The sequence below is a fragment of the Aplysia californica genome, unplaced genomic scaffold (assembly GCF_000002075.1).
Source record: "Aplysia californica isolate F4 #8 unplaced genomic scaffold, AplCal3.0 scaffold00565, whole genome shotgun sequence".
Lineage (NCBI taxonomy): Eukaryota > Metazoa > Mollusca > Gastropoda > Aplysiida > Aplysiidae > Aplysia > Aplysia californica.
The window spans coordinates 371,008-387,133 of NW_004797835.1; the positions used below are offsets into that span (position 1 = coordinate 371,008).

General features: G+C 40.2%; 1 protein-coding gene across 1 annotated transcript in view; it reads right to left on the minus strand.

Moving 5' to 3' along the window:
* Positions 1 to 232: 232 nt before the first annotated feature.
* The window catches only part of LOC101845028 (WAS/WASL-interacting protein family member 1), a 46,138-nt gene continuing 30,244 nt past the window's right edge, over positions 233 to 16,126 (minus strand). Inside the window, exons 3-6 of the mRNA XM_005106950.3 lie at positions 10,087 to 10,245; positions 8,844 to 9,689; positions 4,768 to 4,872; positions 233 to 2,740 (exon numbers count right to left, since the gene is read on the minus strand). Coding sequence (XP_005107007.1) covers positions 2,703 to 2,740; positions 4,768 to 4,872; positions 8,844 to 9,689; positions 10,087 to 10,245 — 1,148 coding nt within the window. The 3' untranslated portion in view covers positions 233 to 2,702. The remainder of the gene's footprint in view (positions 2,741 to 4,767; positions 4,873 to 8,843; positions 9,690 to 10,086; positions 10,246 to 16,126) is intronic.

Genomic DNA, 16,126 nt, shown 5'->3' on the forward strand with positions numbered 1-16,126 from the left:
CAGAGAAGACAAAAACAAGCCTTGCCTATTTACAAATTGATCTTCATCACCCAATATGGTGCCACATCTTACACTTTCCCTCTAATAAAGCACATTGTATTCACGATCATTAAACTTGTCTCCTCCCCCCCCCCAAAAAAAAAAATCCACAAAAAACCCAAGCAAATAATCACTCTAACAACAGCACTGAAAAAAATAAATAAAGCGAAAAATTGAGTCTAAAATGTCAAAGTAGTGCCACACATTCATGAAAACTTTACAAGAAATAAAGAACATTGCAATTTGGATGACTTCCAACACTATATTCCAATAAACATTATCCATTAACATTTCTTCTTCATTCATTTATAGTCATTAAAGACAGTCATAGCAATAATACCACTCTTAGAAAGCTTCAAGCTGGGTCATATCCACAGTTTTACAATTTTGAAAAAGTGAAGAAGCTGGACAAATTATAAAACTGAAAAGGTTTATGCCACGTAAAGAAAATGACTGCCAGCATATCACAATGAATGAGTTTAATCAGATCAAAAGAAAACCAGATGATATGTGAGCACATGGGCTAAAAACCAAAAAAAAAATCTATTAAAAACAGTTCAAATAATGGCCATCAACTGTGGACCACTACTTGTTCCCAAAGGCTTCAAATCATGTCGTACTTATGACCATGTTGATATAATGTCATTTCATTCACTCATTATTCACAAAGGAGATTCACTCAAAAGTTACGTAAGACACGGACAAGATAATGAGCATTGAAATCACAGACGCATTAGCTGTCTCCCCCTTTGGACAACTGTGTATCGACCTATTAATACTTGCAATGACCAATTACCACCTTCTGTACAAAGTTCATGCAACACTACCTCTTGAAACCATAAACATAAGGTTTCAAAATAAAATTGCTTTACAATTTACAGAGTAGAAAAAAAAAAAAAATGAAGTACTATCTCTCTGGTCTTCAGGAATCAAAATAATAATTCTCCAATCCAGTGTAGTCCTTGGCTTCTTCAAACCCTTTCTGAGATAGTAATTTTATCAACCAAAGAGTGTCCACATGTTTATAAAACATCAAATTACTTGTGTTATACGAGGAGGGAAGGGAGTGGACAGACCACGAAAAAAGGCACAAAAAACGAATATCTGTCCATATCCATGCAGCCAAGAATCTCACATAAACAATTTACACACAGCCAACTGTATGCATTTACACACAGCCAAATGTATGCAGATGTAAGACTACACCAACAGATTAGGCTCCTATAACACTTCCTCTTTGAGCATACTGGATCATACTGTGCACTTGCATTTCAGCTTTGGGCAGACTTCTACATGAGCACCATAAGTTGTGCCATGCATTCAGTGCACAGAAGGGTAAAAGCAGTTGCCCTTAGACATATACCTGAGTCTATCAAATTTAAGCATGGCTTTCAAACCTCTGGCAAGAAGCAGAACAGCGTATATCTTCTTAAGCTGTGAGGACCCCATGAAATATTGGGTACACTACCTTGACTATGGGGAAATTCAGATCACGTTGGGCTCAAACTGGTGAAAGCATCTTACATGACAATTCAAATGAACTTCAAATTAATACAAATCATTACAAAGACATCTCTAAATACTTCATTCTTTTTCTCAGAGTCAGTAATTCTTCTGAGATAAATGAAATATGATGTTGATAAAAATAACTTTAAGATTTGAAGAAAAGCGTCCCTAAAGAAACATTAAAAGAAAACCTGAAAACCAAAAGATAAAATTATTTTGCCACAATCCTTGGAAGCCCAACTTTGCAACAGAAAGCAACTTAGATGCTCACTGAGTCTACACATTCTACAAACTTCTAACCATAAAAAAATAATATGCACGAAACTTGCAAAATGCTTACAGGTCAGGCCACAAACATGAACAATACCTGCAAAAAACTGAAGTATGAATATATGTACTTGTACATTGTGTACTTCAAGTAAACATATTTTGAGAGACTTTAACAATTAAAATTAGCTAAACAAATGGCAGTCCAAATAACATACATGGCATGTATAGATTTTAGATAGCATTGTCATACATCTACTCATAAAACAAAGCAGGAGAGAGTTAGACCTATAAAGATGGAAATTTTGTCACAAAGAGAAAAATAAGGGGAAAACAAAGAAAAATCTAATGCAGCTGGTTATCTTGATTTTGTTTTACCATGATCAGTTGGCCAAGTGAACTTCATTTATTGTCAATGGTGGAATGAATGTGGGGAAAATGTCTTGGTGACATAAGAATACATATCCATTATAGCACATGAATAAGCACATCTCCTCATGTAAATCATTACAAAGCCTTGAAAAAATGTGCCAGTCAGCTAGAGGCTGGTGATAACAATTTTATAAAAATCTTTAGAAACTCCCTCACATGCATAGAGTACTGTGCAAACCATTTGAGCTCGACATTTGGGAATTCAGTTTCAAGGGACTCCAGAGTAGAAGCTGTATTAACATGCAGTACCTTATTCAAAGTGATAGTACAAGTGGATATGTGCTATACAAAAATGATCTGCCTGGCAAAGAAATACAGTCCAGAACTGGGCCTGGAGAGCTCCTGGATTTAGTATTGCAGTCTCCCCGCAGATGTATAGGCCCGAGTTCACCCAAAAAACAAAAAAAAGAACAAAATTCATTTGCAGCGTAGCAGTCTCTTTAGACTTCACTTGACTTCTACCTGGGGGGTTGTGGTGGAGGTGGTCTCTGGTGTACTGAGGAGGAATGAATAGACAAAACGCATGAGAAACACTTTTTTTAGTAGAGGTTTTACGGCGCTCGCAACTGCATAAGGTCATATGAGCGCCAGAAGATTAGAGGTGTTACAAGAGAGTAACAAACATAAAAAAGAAGGAGGGGAGATAAGGACGATAGATGTTTGATAGGAAGGAGGAACAAACCACGCCAGAGCACCCGCCAACCACCCACAAGAAACACTTTCGTTAGCTCCATCCACTGAAATCTGACAAAGCACATATTTCCTCTAAAAATGAAGGATAATCAGCGCGTTTTTTTCCCGATGAAGTGCACACTGACCTAACAGATAAACAAAATAGTGATTGACAATATGCGGATGTATGCTTGGTGAAAGATAACGTAACGTACGACACATTTCTGATCAACATGCCTTTAAAATTTCTAAGATTGATAGCTACAGTGATCTGTTTAACCTTCCAGCCCCACGGTCCAAAGGGCGTATATTCTCAGCCGCGCTCAAGCCGCAGCCTGTCCTAAGAGCGTATATTTTCAGTTTCAGTGAGTTCCGAATTTGTCCATTTTTCCAAATGGCGGCAAACTTAATTAAAACTTTTCATAATCTTTGTTCATTTACTTTTAAACTTTGTTATATATGTTATTATCTAAAACTCATAAAAAAGACATTACGTCACCTTTTAGAATGCATGCTTTTTTGCTGAAATACTGCTGTATTGGCTGAACTGGGGTCTGCTGCCTGCTGTAATTACCTAAAACTGAGGTTAGGGAGTGCAGAAAAATGGCTGGGGCTGGAAAGGTTAATATTGTTGGGTAGGGTTCGAAAACAAAATTTTGAGAAAACTGGATAAAAAGTTTCCCTTAGATCTGGATTGAGTTCTACTCCAAATGGAAATTGAACTATCAGCCTGCTGTGTCGTTTGTCTCTAAAAACCTTGACAACACATTTACGACTCCAAGTGCAATTTTGAAAAGCAGTTTAACTCTTTGAACCCCATCGGATGCTAGGAGCGTCCAGCGGTAATAACCCTGTTCCCCATCAGACGCTGGGAGCAACCAGTACTAGTGACAACTGTTTCGTTTTATTTAGTGCAAGATTTTGTTTGTTTGTCTGAACTATTCCTGAACCAAGTTTTTTAGTAACGACTAAGCCTTTGTTTACGCTATTTAAAAATAGGAGGCAAGCTTTTGGGGGTTATAATGAAACATAGTGCATCAGGTTTAGGTGACTGTAGAAAAAAAATTCAACGAAACGGAGGAAAAAACTCAGGACTTGGAAGAGTTAAGACACTGTTTCAGTTTCAAAGTATCACAAGTATGTCTATGCGTGGTGCTTCCCTTTCTTTACTGTCAATGTACTTACGCGCCCTACACACCAAGAGAAAGGACACAAGCTGACCTAAAATTAGATATGAAAATGTGAAGGGCTTAATTTCTATGAATGGGCTGTAGAAATTGTTGTCAATGACAATGTTAACAATTTCTTAGAGTGGCCTCATGGCTTTGCTTTGCTCAGGAACCATAACAGGGTTCGAATGCGCAAAACTTCCCATCCTTTACTGTTTTGATTTTATATATATTCATAATTGCGATTCACAGCTTAAGAAAGGTCACAAGCTGACCTAAATTTTGGTATGCACTGTGAAGGGGTTTGTTTATATTAATGAGTCGTAGAAACTGTAGACTCTGACAGCAAATGTTCTTATGCAATTTTTGTTATTATGTCAATGATGTGTCAAAAAAACATCTTCAAAAATACATTTTTAATGAGAAAATGGTACATCCAGTCGGATTCTCCTTAATGTCAGTAGTGGTTTTACGGCGCTCGCAACTGCATAAGGTCATACGAGCGCCAGAAGATTAGAGGTGTTCCAAGAGAGTAACAAACATAAAAAAGAAAAAGGGGAGATTAGGACGATAGATGTTTGATAGGAAAGAAGCAGCAAACCACACCAGAGCACCCGCCAACCACCCACTTGAGTTCTCCATACAATAGAAAACATAACAAATAACAAAAAGAAATACTTACCAGAATGTTTAGGATTTTTGCTGGGACAAACCTTGTTTACATTTGCAAAGGGTTCAGGCGGGGGGAACTCGTTAGATTGATGAAAACGAAACCGTTTCTCGAAATCTGAAACAACAGAAAGAAGAGTAACAATCAAACGAGACTATGACAATCAAAAAGAGAATGTTAACAAATTACACCCTGTTTAAATGTCTGCACAATCAAAATGCACCTGTATTTGAAGACCTGAGAACAACAACAAGGTTAAGTCACATTTTCCTAAAAACAGAATATCATTCAAAAGCTGTCACAAAGACCTATCTATTAATAGCACCGATGAAGCACTATTCTGTTCACACGCAAGTTATTCTTGTTCAAAGATGTGAAGCTTAAGTGCAACAACAAGGTCAAGTCCAGAAAAAGTCTTCTTAAGCCCTCTAATCGGAAATTACTTTAAGTATTTCATGAAGTGAGGTTTTCGCTCATTTTCTCTAAATCATTTAAGTGTGAATTGACCTTAGTGTTGTTCTCAGGTCTTCAATTGTTAAAACAAGTACACAAAGAAAGACTGTACAGTTTAACAACTTTTAAACTTTCACAGATGAAATAAGACATTTGGGCAGTGGATACATTTCACGTATCAATTAGAAGAAAAATAGAAACACCAAGTTTTAGTTTAGTATGGGGTTTTACGGCGCTCGCAACTGCCGAAGATCCTATGAGCTCGCAAAACACAGTGTGTTGCATTCGCAACAGTTCACTGCACGGCTGTTCAACTATCAGACTTGAATATTAAAATTCAGGGTAAATATATTTTCAATTTAAAACAGCTCTCAAATAACATAAATATGTTTAACAACTTTGTTTCATTTTATAAATTCCCATAAAGGCCAATGCCTTCATAAAATCCCAAATTCTGTTGGGAACAACAGCGGTAAACAGATCTTGCAATTTTTTGCATTTAAAATATTATTTCCTTCGGGTCTCTCCGAACTCCAAGGTCTAGATATTCTGTTAAAATGTGTCTAATGGTAAAATCTGTGTCGCATCCGACACAGAACGGCTTCTCATCTCCCCGAAGGAGGTATTTGTGTGTTAGGGCCGTGTGTCCGATGCGTAATCGAATAAAAATGACTTCGTCTCTTCTGGAGAGGCCAGCAGGATTTAGCTGTCCCCGTTTGGGTTTAACGTTGTGAAGTTTGTTTGTTTGTTTTGTCCAGTGGGTCTCCCACAGACTGGAGTTGTAGTTTTTGACTTTATTTTTACGGCCAATCTTTTTATTTAGTTTAGTATGGGGTTTTACCGCGCTCACAACTGCATTAGGTCATATGAGCGCACGAAACACAAATTAGTTCTATTCGCAACAGTTCACTGTACGGCTGGGCTCAAGTCAGTAGTTAGATCTTAAAATGTTAAAATATCTAAAATTTGGAGTAAATATTAAATATATTTTCAATCTAAAACAACTTTCCTAAATAACATAAACATTTTTAATAACTTAATTTCACTCTATAATTTCCCATAAAAGCCAATGTCCTTCATAAAATCTAAAACTCTGTTGGGAACAACGACGAAAAAATATCTTGCAATTTTTTGCATTCAAAGTATTTCCTTCGTTTCTCTCCAAAGTCTAGACATTCGGTTAAACGAGTCTAATAGTAAAATCTGAGACACAGAACGGCTTCTCTTCTCCCTGAGGGAGGTATTTGTGTGTTAGGGTGTGTGTCCAATGCGTGATCGAGTAAAATGACTTTGTCTCTTCTGGAGAGGCCCGAAGGATTTCGCTGCCCCAGTTTGGGTTTAATATTGTGAAGTTTGTTATTTGTTTGTTTTTTCCAGTTGCTCTCCCACAGACTGGAGGTGCACTTTTTTACTTTATTTTTAAAGTCAGTCTGTGGGAGAGTGTTCGTCATTGATCCCAACAGAAGGGATAAGGATTTTTCCGTTAGGTCATCTACCTGCTTGTTTCCTCAGATGCCCACATGGCTAGGTATCCATGCGAACAAGATGCTTTTTCCGTTGTCAGTGAAGACGTGTATTTTTTGTTGTAGCCCAACCATTTTTGGGTGTAGGAGCGTGTAGCTTGTAAGTGAGATGATGCAAGATAGAGAGTCAGAAAGGATAAGGAAAGATTTGTTAGGAGAATTTTCTACGGAGTCTAGTGCCATCTCAATGGCAGTGGCCTCCGCAAAGAAAATGGAGGCTTCGGGATGGAGTCTCCTCTGGTGTCATATACCTTGTGACGAGCATGAAGTTGGCGGTATAAGGAGGTTTTCATGACATCTGTTAAATACATGTCGCACACACTGCTCAACGTCAAAGGAAATTGTTTACCAAACAAGACTTAAGCGGGGTGGGTGATATCTGGAGACGCCAGATATTTTGTCGGGGGCCTGAGATGCCGGTGTTCCTTTAAAGTTTCTCCAGGCGACTTAAAAATTTAATTTAATTTTTTTTTTTTTTTTTAATATTGACCAAGGCCTAAAAAAATTGCATGTTCATAATTACCAGATAAAATTTTGTCAGGCTCTACTGGGGAGCAAAATTTGATGTAATGCACTCTTCTACATTTTACATTGTATTGTGTTCGCTTGCGACACACTATGTGCGTCACGACGCGATGGAATCAGGTGCTCCTCAATTTTGGGGCATATGGAGTTGGTGTAACCTTAAAGTCTGTCCTTTTGCCTTGCTTTTGATGAAAAAAAATATATCAATTTATCTTGGATATAATTCAAGATATTTGAGATTAAAGGAGGTGGTTTCAGAGGTAAAATTAGCAAAAAAATGGCCACCAAAATTGAGTTATTTCCTTAGCATGAGAGTCCATTGAAACTGAAAATTTATATCTGTAATGCCTTTAATCAAAGTTTTCCAGTAAAATCCACAAGGAAAGGTGTTCTTCAAAGGGCATGAAAGGTGTCGAGCCAAAAAAAGAAATCCGATAAAAATTCCTAAACCTGCAGAGAAATGCCAGATTCTTGACTTTCATTATTTTGACGAGCACCTGCCTCACATGTTATTGTAGAGTATTTAGTAATGGAAAAATAGAAAATTGTGAGCATGCCTGGTAAAAGAGACCAGATGACACATTTTGAAGAATCCCATTTTTTTGCATTTTCATGTGCCGAGTTCATTTATGAACAATAATAATATGCTTTTTGAATTTTAAAGACATCTTCAGTAGTTTTTGAGATATGTGTGGTGTATGTGTAAACGCAACCTTTGGACATGTAGAGTGAACACATCTTTAGAATAGGACATGTAGAGTGAATGCACCTTTAGAATAGTTATCGTGACGTAGGCCTACTAAAGGACATCCCACGTGACTTCAGGCAAGCGGCGGATAAAGTAAGTAGCACTCACTCATGGGAGCCGAAACAAGTCACATCGGCTAACCAAAAACTACTAGAAGACCGTCGTCTCCAGAAACCACAAGAGTCGTCTGTGAATCATTTTTTCTGTAAGTTTGCATAGACAGCTCATCAGTGCTATGGTCTGTAATTGGATGGGTGTGTGTGATCTTTGTTAGGTTTGGGTATTGGAATGATAGTGGCGAGACGCCAAGACTCTGGAGAAGAGTGCGACCGCCACATGTCGTTGTATATGACTAGTAAGAGTGGAAGTGTTTCTGTGGGTAAATGTCTAATGATCTGGTTGTGAATGTCATTTGGAACTGTGGCTGTATTGCCTAGGTTTGAGATGCATGATATTAGTTCGTCCAATGTGAAGTCTGCGTTGTAGGTTTTAGTGTTGTTTGAGTGGAAGTTCAGGTGCTGTTGTTCTCTGTTAGTCTTAGTTTTGATGTTTTGGAAGGTGGTGTTGTAGTTTGCTTTGGATGAGTTTTTGGAGAGAGATGTAGCTATTGTGGTTGCGATGTCTGCCTGTGCGCAGTGGGTTGTGGTAGCCAAAAAATTTTAATTAAAAAATAAGAATCAGGAGTATTACTTAACTATTGCACTGTCGTACAATTGAATAAAAATCGTAACGATTCTGCCAAATTCATAATGAGGGGCAGCCCTACTATTGAACTGATACTGCATAAATAATCGAACAGTACTGAAGGGGGGAATAAACTATTTTGAAAAATTACTTACCATCACCTCCAGAGCCCCAGCTTCCAGACAATCGATTGTGTGGCACACTGGGAGGTTGGCTTGGAGGCGGTGCTCCTTGACTCCGCCCTACAGTGCCACTGCCGTTGACATCTCGCCTCACTGGAGGTGGGGGCCTGTTACTGGGAGGGCCAGACCGACCAATCGTTCCACCAACCGGCGGTGCATTGGACGTCGTCCTAGTGGGTGGAAGTGGAGGAGCGGCAGCCCTATTGGGGGGGGGAGGAGGTGGCGGCCTTGCAGGACCCACTGAAAGGTTGCTACTGTCAGCCAGGTGGCTAGCAGGTGGCGGAGGGGGTAGAGGTCGACCCACCATGCTGTTAGGTCTGTTGCTGTTGGGTGGCGGCCGGCTTGGCGGGGGAGGAGGTGCTCCCGTGGGCAAAGGAGGAGGTATGCCCCCACCACCAGCGTGGGGAGCGTTAGGCACTGAAGACTGCTGTGGTGAACTTCGGGGATGTTGCTGCTTGGTGGCTAACCCCGCAGCCAGCGAGGCAACGCTGGGTCTCTGAGCATCTGAGGAGCCACCCCTGAAAGCATTGCCACTGGTGGGGCGAGACCCTCCACCATCTTGTGGTTTATTGCTGCTGGGAGGTGGCGGGGGTGGGCCAGTCCGTGGGCCAGCCTTGCTGAAATTGGGCTTAGGAGCACCTGGTGGAGGGGGAGGTGGTCCTGATGAAGGTTTGTTGAAGCTGGGTGGTGGTGCAGGAGGTGCTGGTTTGTTAGAACTTGGGGGCGGTGGCGGAGGCCCACCATTAGCCACGGAGCTGGCTGAGCTGCGAGTGGGTCCATTAGAAGAACCTGGTGGCTTTAGAGCTGGGCCTCCGGCACCTGAGGTAATGAAAGGGTACAAACAATGAGTAAACAGCTATGAATGACAAATTTCCTGGGAAAACAGTCCCATTAGTACATGTGATATAAATAAAGAAGACAAACTACAACATTCTCCTTTTCTTGTGGAATATCTCACAAGCCAGATGTCAATGAACTATCTGGTCCTTGTTACTAATCAATAGCACTTTCCACCTTTAAGATAATTAGCACCACATATTTTAACAATAAATTTACACAAAATTACAGTTGAGTGTTAAAAACCCCAGAAATAATTAATAATTGCCTTTTTAAGTAAAAATGTGAACAGAAAAAGAAGAGAGAGTTTGAGATATGAAATTATGTCAGAGAGCAAATGGTAAACACAATAGACGTCAAAAAGTAAAAAGACACATACCTCTTGATTGACCTGCCGGCCTTAGTTTTGGCATTCCACCAGCAAACAGTCCCCCTAAGCCGGATGGTGCTCCACCACTTCCTCCCCCTCCTCCCATAGCACCTCCACCTCCACCTCCAGCTCTACCATTTCCACCGCCTCCACCACCAGACTTGACACCTGAAATAAAAAAACATGTTAGAGAGTTTCAAATTAAATGTTTACAAAACTATTTTTTTAGAAAAGGTTGCAGTAATATAGTATGTGTCACGACGTAGTGGAATCAGGCACTTGTCAATTTTTGGGCATGTGGTGCTATTGCCTTGGTATCACTTTAAAGTATGTTCATTTTCCTTGCTTTTAACGAAAAGAAAAAAACCCCATTTATCTTGGATACAAGTCGAGATATTTATGATTGAAGTTGAAGGAATTGGGGTCTCCTGGTTTCAGAGGTAAAATTAGCGATAAAATGGCCGCCCAAGTTTGATTATTTCCTCAGCTCAACATACCTGAGCAATATATTTGTTAGAAAATAAGCATGTGTTTAGAGTACATAACCATAGGTCCACACAGAGATTTCCTTGTTTGATCTACACATAAAAAGAAACTTCAACTCATATGGCGGGGGAGCTGCTGCAATGAAATGTTTTCGGTTTCGTTTAAATAAAATCTATTATATATTTTTTGTTCCCAGTGAAATTATTACAAAAGGATCTACCTTTGTCAAGTTCCATCATTAATTTTGGGCTCTGTGACCTAGCAAAGGTCATGACATGAACATTTCATAATATACACTCTAGAAAAAAAATATGCCAACCCTATAAAGTTGAAATTTTGCACACAGACTGAGACAATATCTGTGTCATGACAAGACAGATTTTTGCTACTCATAGTTTTTGAATGAGGATAGAATTTCCAAATCCATTATTTTAATGCCAAAAATAGCAATAAATACACAACAGGTTTTTTTTCTAAGAGTTTTATCCGTTTTCAAGTCAAAAGCCTCTGTCAGTGCATTTATCATGTAAACATGCTGTAAAAATTTCATACCTACTAATACCACCACTCTTAGAATGAGCATGAAGTTGGCAGTTTAACAGGGTTCCTCTGTCAAATAGTCACTACAGTCCAACTTCAAAGGAAATAATTTTGCTGTGTGATTTGTGGTTGCAAAGTGTCTTTTTGTTGGTGATTTATGTAAACAGTCGACTCCACTTGTGTTGAACCCGTTTGAGTTGATCTTCGATTAAGTTGATCTTTGCTTCAGGTCCCAGCATCATTCTCTTCTTTACATTTCGTTAAACTCAAATGGTATGTTGAGTTCCACAAAACGGTAAAAACACTTGATTTGAAGTGCTATTTTACTTTTAAATACTTTTGCCTGTGAATCATTGACACTAGTGATACTTAACGTAGAAATACAATCAGCCCTCTGCCACAACACAATAACCACGTCCATTACTGATGCTGCTTCTCTTCCCTTCAAGGCCGAAGGGTGGTGCACCGTAATATACTTGGGTTTGAAAAGTGTCTTCTTGTTGGTGTTTAAGTAAACAGTCGACTCCACTTGTGTTGAACTCAACATAACTGACTGAGTTATATCTAGATGTAAAAAAGTGGTGCAGGGACCTAAGGCAAAGATAAACGTAATACCTTGACTGTAACTTAGTTTAACGTTCACTTTTTTAAATCTGGAGTCCCAGTTAGAATTTTTTTTACTTTATAAAAATGTTCTTTTTGCTAGTAATAACATTCAAGGGATTTTCATTTTAGTGATCTAAACTTTTGTTTGTTTTAATAGGGGTTTTACAGCACTCGCAACTGCATAAGGTCATATGAGAGCTCGAAACACAAGTTGGTTGCTTTCACAACAGTTCATTGCACGGCTAGGTTCGGGTCAACGATCAGATTTTAAAGTGTTAAAAACTTGTGGTAATATAACAATGTAAAAATGGCAATCTGCTTAAAATCAAAACATAATGTATTTACAACTTTCCGTAAAGGCCAATGGCCTTTATCAAAATCATGCACGATGTTAGTTAGTTCGTCTAATGCGAAGTCTGCGTTGTAGGTTTCAGTTTTGTTTGAGTGGAAGTTTAGGTGGTGTTGTTCTCTGTTAGTTTTGATGTTTTGGAAGGTGGTGTTGTAGTTTGCTTGGGATGAGACTCTGAACGTGTTGGACGGTGTCTGTGCGTCTACCCAAAACTTATTTGCGATTTTGAAAACTTGGTTGCGTGGTGTCTGGCTGTTGATTTTGGAGATGCATTTTTTGAATGGATGTCTTTTGCTCTCCCTGAGGCATCTACGTGCCTCAACTCGAGCCTTTAAATAATTAATTTTGTTTTCTGTCAATCTGTGGTGGTGTTGTTGACAGCTTTTCGATATGCTGCCTTCTTTTTTTTTACTGCATCCTCAGTCCACAGACAACCAGATCTTGTTCTTCCGGGGTTTTGTTTTTGTTTTTGGTATGTGTTTGTGGCATATTTCTAAAAGCTTTTCGAGGAATTTTTTTTAATTGAGGTCAAAAGTGGGATTCAGAATCAGGGAACATTCAGAGGCAAACCTGTCCCAGTGTGCTCTTTTGTTGTTGAAGTGTTCTGGGATCTGGTCGTTTTGGAGGCTATTGTTTTTTAGAAGAATTGGGAAATGTTCCGTACTGTCATCCAGCACAGACCACTCAAAATCTGGGACTAGGTCAGGGGTACAAAAGGGGAGGTCAGGGGATGAAGTGCTAAAAGTGGCTCTGTTTCTGTAAGTGGGAGACTTATCATTTAATAGACAGCTGTTATTTTGAAATAAAAAATCTTCTATTATTTTTCCTTTCTGGTCTGTAAGTTTGTCTCCCCAAAGGGGGCTGTGTGCATTAAAATCACCTAGCAAAATAAACGGTTTTGGAAGCTGGGCCTTTAAGTTATTTAGTTGGGTTATTTTGAGGGGGTAATTTGGTGGGATATAAAGTGAGCAGAACATGATTGGTCTGTGCAGGGTGACCCGTACGGCAATAGCCTGGTCGTCCTAAGATGTATTTGTCAGTGGAGTGTGTTGTTGTCGGTGTAGATGGTGGTTCTACCGGAAGCAATCTGGTTCTCCGTGTGAATGTGATGATACGCAGTAAATCCTCTTAAGTCTATGGTTAGTATTTAGTATAGTATAAGGTTTTACAGCGCTCGCAACTGCTAAGGTCATATGAGCGCGCGAAACACAAGTTTGCAAAAGTTCACTTCACGACTGGTTAACTAATTTACTTTAAAATGCTAAAAGGTTAAAATATTTAAATTCGGTGTAAATACATTTGTGGTTTAAAACAACTCTTTTAAGTAACAATAATTATTTTTAATAATATCAAATTCATTCTACAACTCGCCATAAAGGCCAATGGCCTTTATAAAATTCAAAATTCTGCTGGGAACAACGACGGAAAAAATATCCTGCAATTTCTTGCATTTATAATATTTCCTTCGGATCTCTCCAAAGTCTAGACATTCTGTTAAAATGTGTCTAATGGTAAAATCTGTGTCACATGCGACACAGAACGGCTTCTCATCTCCCTGTAGGAGGTATTTGTGGGTCAGGGCCGTGTGTCCGATGCGCAATCGAGTAAAAATGACTTCGTCTCTTCTGGAGAGGTCCGAAGGATTTCGCTGTTCTAGTTTGGGTTTTATTTCATATAGTTTATTATTTTTCTGGTTTTCCCAGTGGCTCTCCCACAGACTGGAGGTGTACTTTTTGACTCTATTTCTAAAGTCAGTCTGTGGGAGGGTGTTTGTCGTTGATCCCAGCAGAAGGGACGAAGCTTTCTTCGCCAGGTCGTCTACCTGCTCGTTTCCTCGGATGCCCACATAGCTAGGTATCCATGCGAACATGATGTTTTTTCCAGTTTCGGATAGTGTATGGATTTTCTGTTGTAGCCTAACTATTTTTGGGTGTAAAAGTGTGTAGTTTGTGAGTGAGGTGATGCAAGACAGAGAGTCAGAAAGGATAAGGAAAGATTTGTTAGGAGAATTTTCTACAGAGTCCAGTGCCATGTCAATGGCAGTGGCCTCCGCAGAGAAAATGGAGGCTTCAGGATGGAGTCTCCTCTGGTGTGTACTGTTGGAAGATAGGGCTGCGGCGCCCACTTCATTGTCTTTTTTGGAGCCATCTGTGAAGATGAGCTCCGCACCGGGGTATTTATCTATTAGTTTTTTGTATTCTGCTTGAAAAGTTTTGGTGTTTGTGCTTTGTTTGTTGTGTGTGGTCAGCTGTAAGTCTACTTTTGCCTTGGTGAGGTGCCACTGAGGGAGGTCAGGGAAAAGAATTTGTAGTGAGAGTTGTGTGCGTCTGAGTGAGAGTGGTGGTATGTTGGCCTCGGCCTGGAGGCTCTCCACCGGAGAAGTGCGGAAAGCCCCCAGAGCGAGGCGGAGTCCATGGTTCTGTATTGGATCTAGTATTTTTAAGACGTGTGGTTTTGCCGATCCGTAGACTTGACAGCCATAGTCAAGCCTGGACTGGACAAGGGAGATGTACAGGTGGAGAAGGTGTTTTGAGTCCCCGCCCCACTCCGGATTTTATAGAATTTTCAAAGCGTTTAACGCTTTCTGGCACCTCACACGAAGGTCTTTGATGTGTGGTATAAATGTGAGTTTTTTGTCGAAAATGACGCTGAGGAAACGAGCTTGGTCCTGGACGGGAATCCTTTCTCCGCATAGTGTCAAATCCGGCTGCAGCACACGTCTGCCTGTTCGGCAGAAGTGTACTGCAACCGTCTTTGACGGGGAGAACTTGAAACCGTTATTGTTTGCCCACGTTTCGAGTTTGTATTTGCAGCTGCCTTTCCATAGATCTCAAATGAGGATTTTTCGAACGGCAGCATATCAAAAAGTCGTCAACGTACAACGAGCTGCCTATGCTGTTTTGGAGGGTTTTTACTATGGAATTTATTTTAATTTCGAAGAGGAGAGGAGAAAGGATGCTCCTCCTGTTTGTGGGGGTCTGAAAGGGAGGATCCGACACGAACCTGGAAGGAACGGTTCTTCAGGAAGTTGCCAATGAAGGCAGGGAGGTGACCGCGTATGCCGAGTGCGTGCAGGTCTCGAAGAATGCCGTACTTCCAGGTTGTGTCGAAGGCTTTTTCTAGGTAAAAAAAGATGGCGATCATGTGGCCTCTTTCAGCGAACGTCTCGTGTATAAAGGTCTCCAGGCGGACCAGGTGATCCAGAGTGGATCAAGTTTTCCTGAATCCGCACTGGAGAACGCTCAGCGAGCCCGTCGTTTCCAGAAACCACATGAGTCGCCTGTGAATCATTTTTTCAATCAGTTTGCAGAGACAGCTCGCTAGTGCTATTGGTCTGTAATTGGATGGGTGTGTGTGGTCCTTGTTTGGTTTGGGTATTGGAATGACAGTGGCGAGACGCCAAAACTCTGGAAAGGAGTGCGACCGCCACATGTCGTTGTATATGTATAGTAGGAGTGTGAGTGTTTCTGAGGGTAAGTGTCTAATGATCTGGTTGTGGATGTCATCCGGTCCAGGGGCTGTATAGCCCAGGTCCGACATGCACGATGTTAGTTCGTCTATTGTGAAGTCTGCGTTGTAGGTTTCAGTGTTGTTTGAGTGGAAGTTTAGGTGTTGTTTTTCTCTGTTAGTTTTGATGTTTTGAAAAGTGGTGTTGTAGTTTGCTTGGGATGAGTTTTTGGCGAGAGATGTAGCTATTGTGTTTGCGATGTCTACTTGTGTTTCAGCTGTGGTTCCATCCGGCCTCTGGACGTGCCGAATGGTGTCTGTGCGTCTACCTAAGAATTTTTTTGCAATTTTGAAAACATGGTTGAGTGGTGTCTGGCTGTTGATTTTGGAGATGTATTTTTGGAATGATTGTCTTTTGCTCTCCCTGAGGCATCTACGTGCCACAGCTCGAGCCTTTAAATAACTGATCTTGTTTTCTATGGTTGACGGCTTTCGATACGCTGCCTTCTTTTTCTTTACTGCGTCCTCACATTCCCAAGAGAACCAGGTCTTGTTCCTCTGGGGTTTTGTTTTTGTTTTTGGTATGTGTTTGTGGCATATTTCTAAAAGCTTTTCATGGAA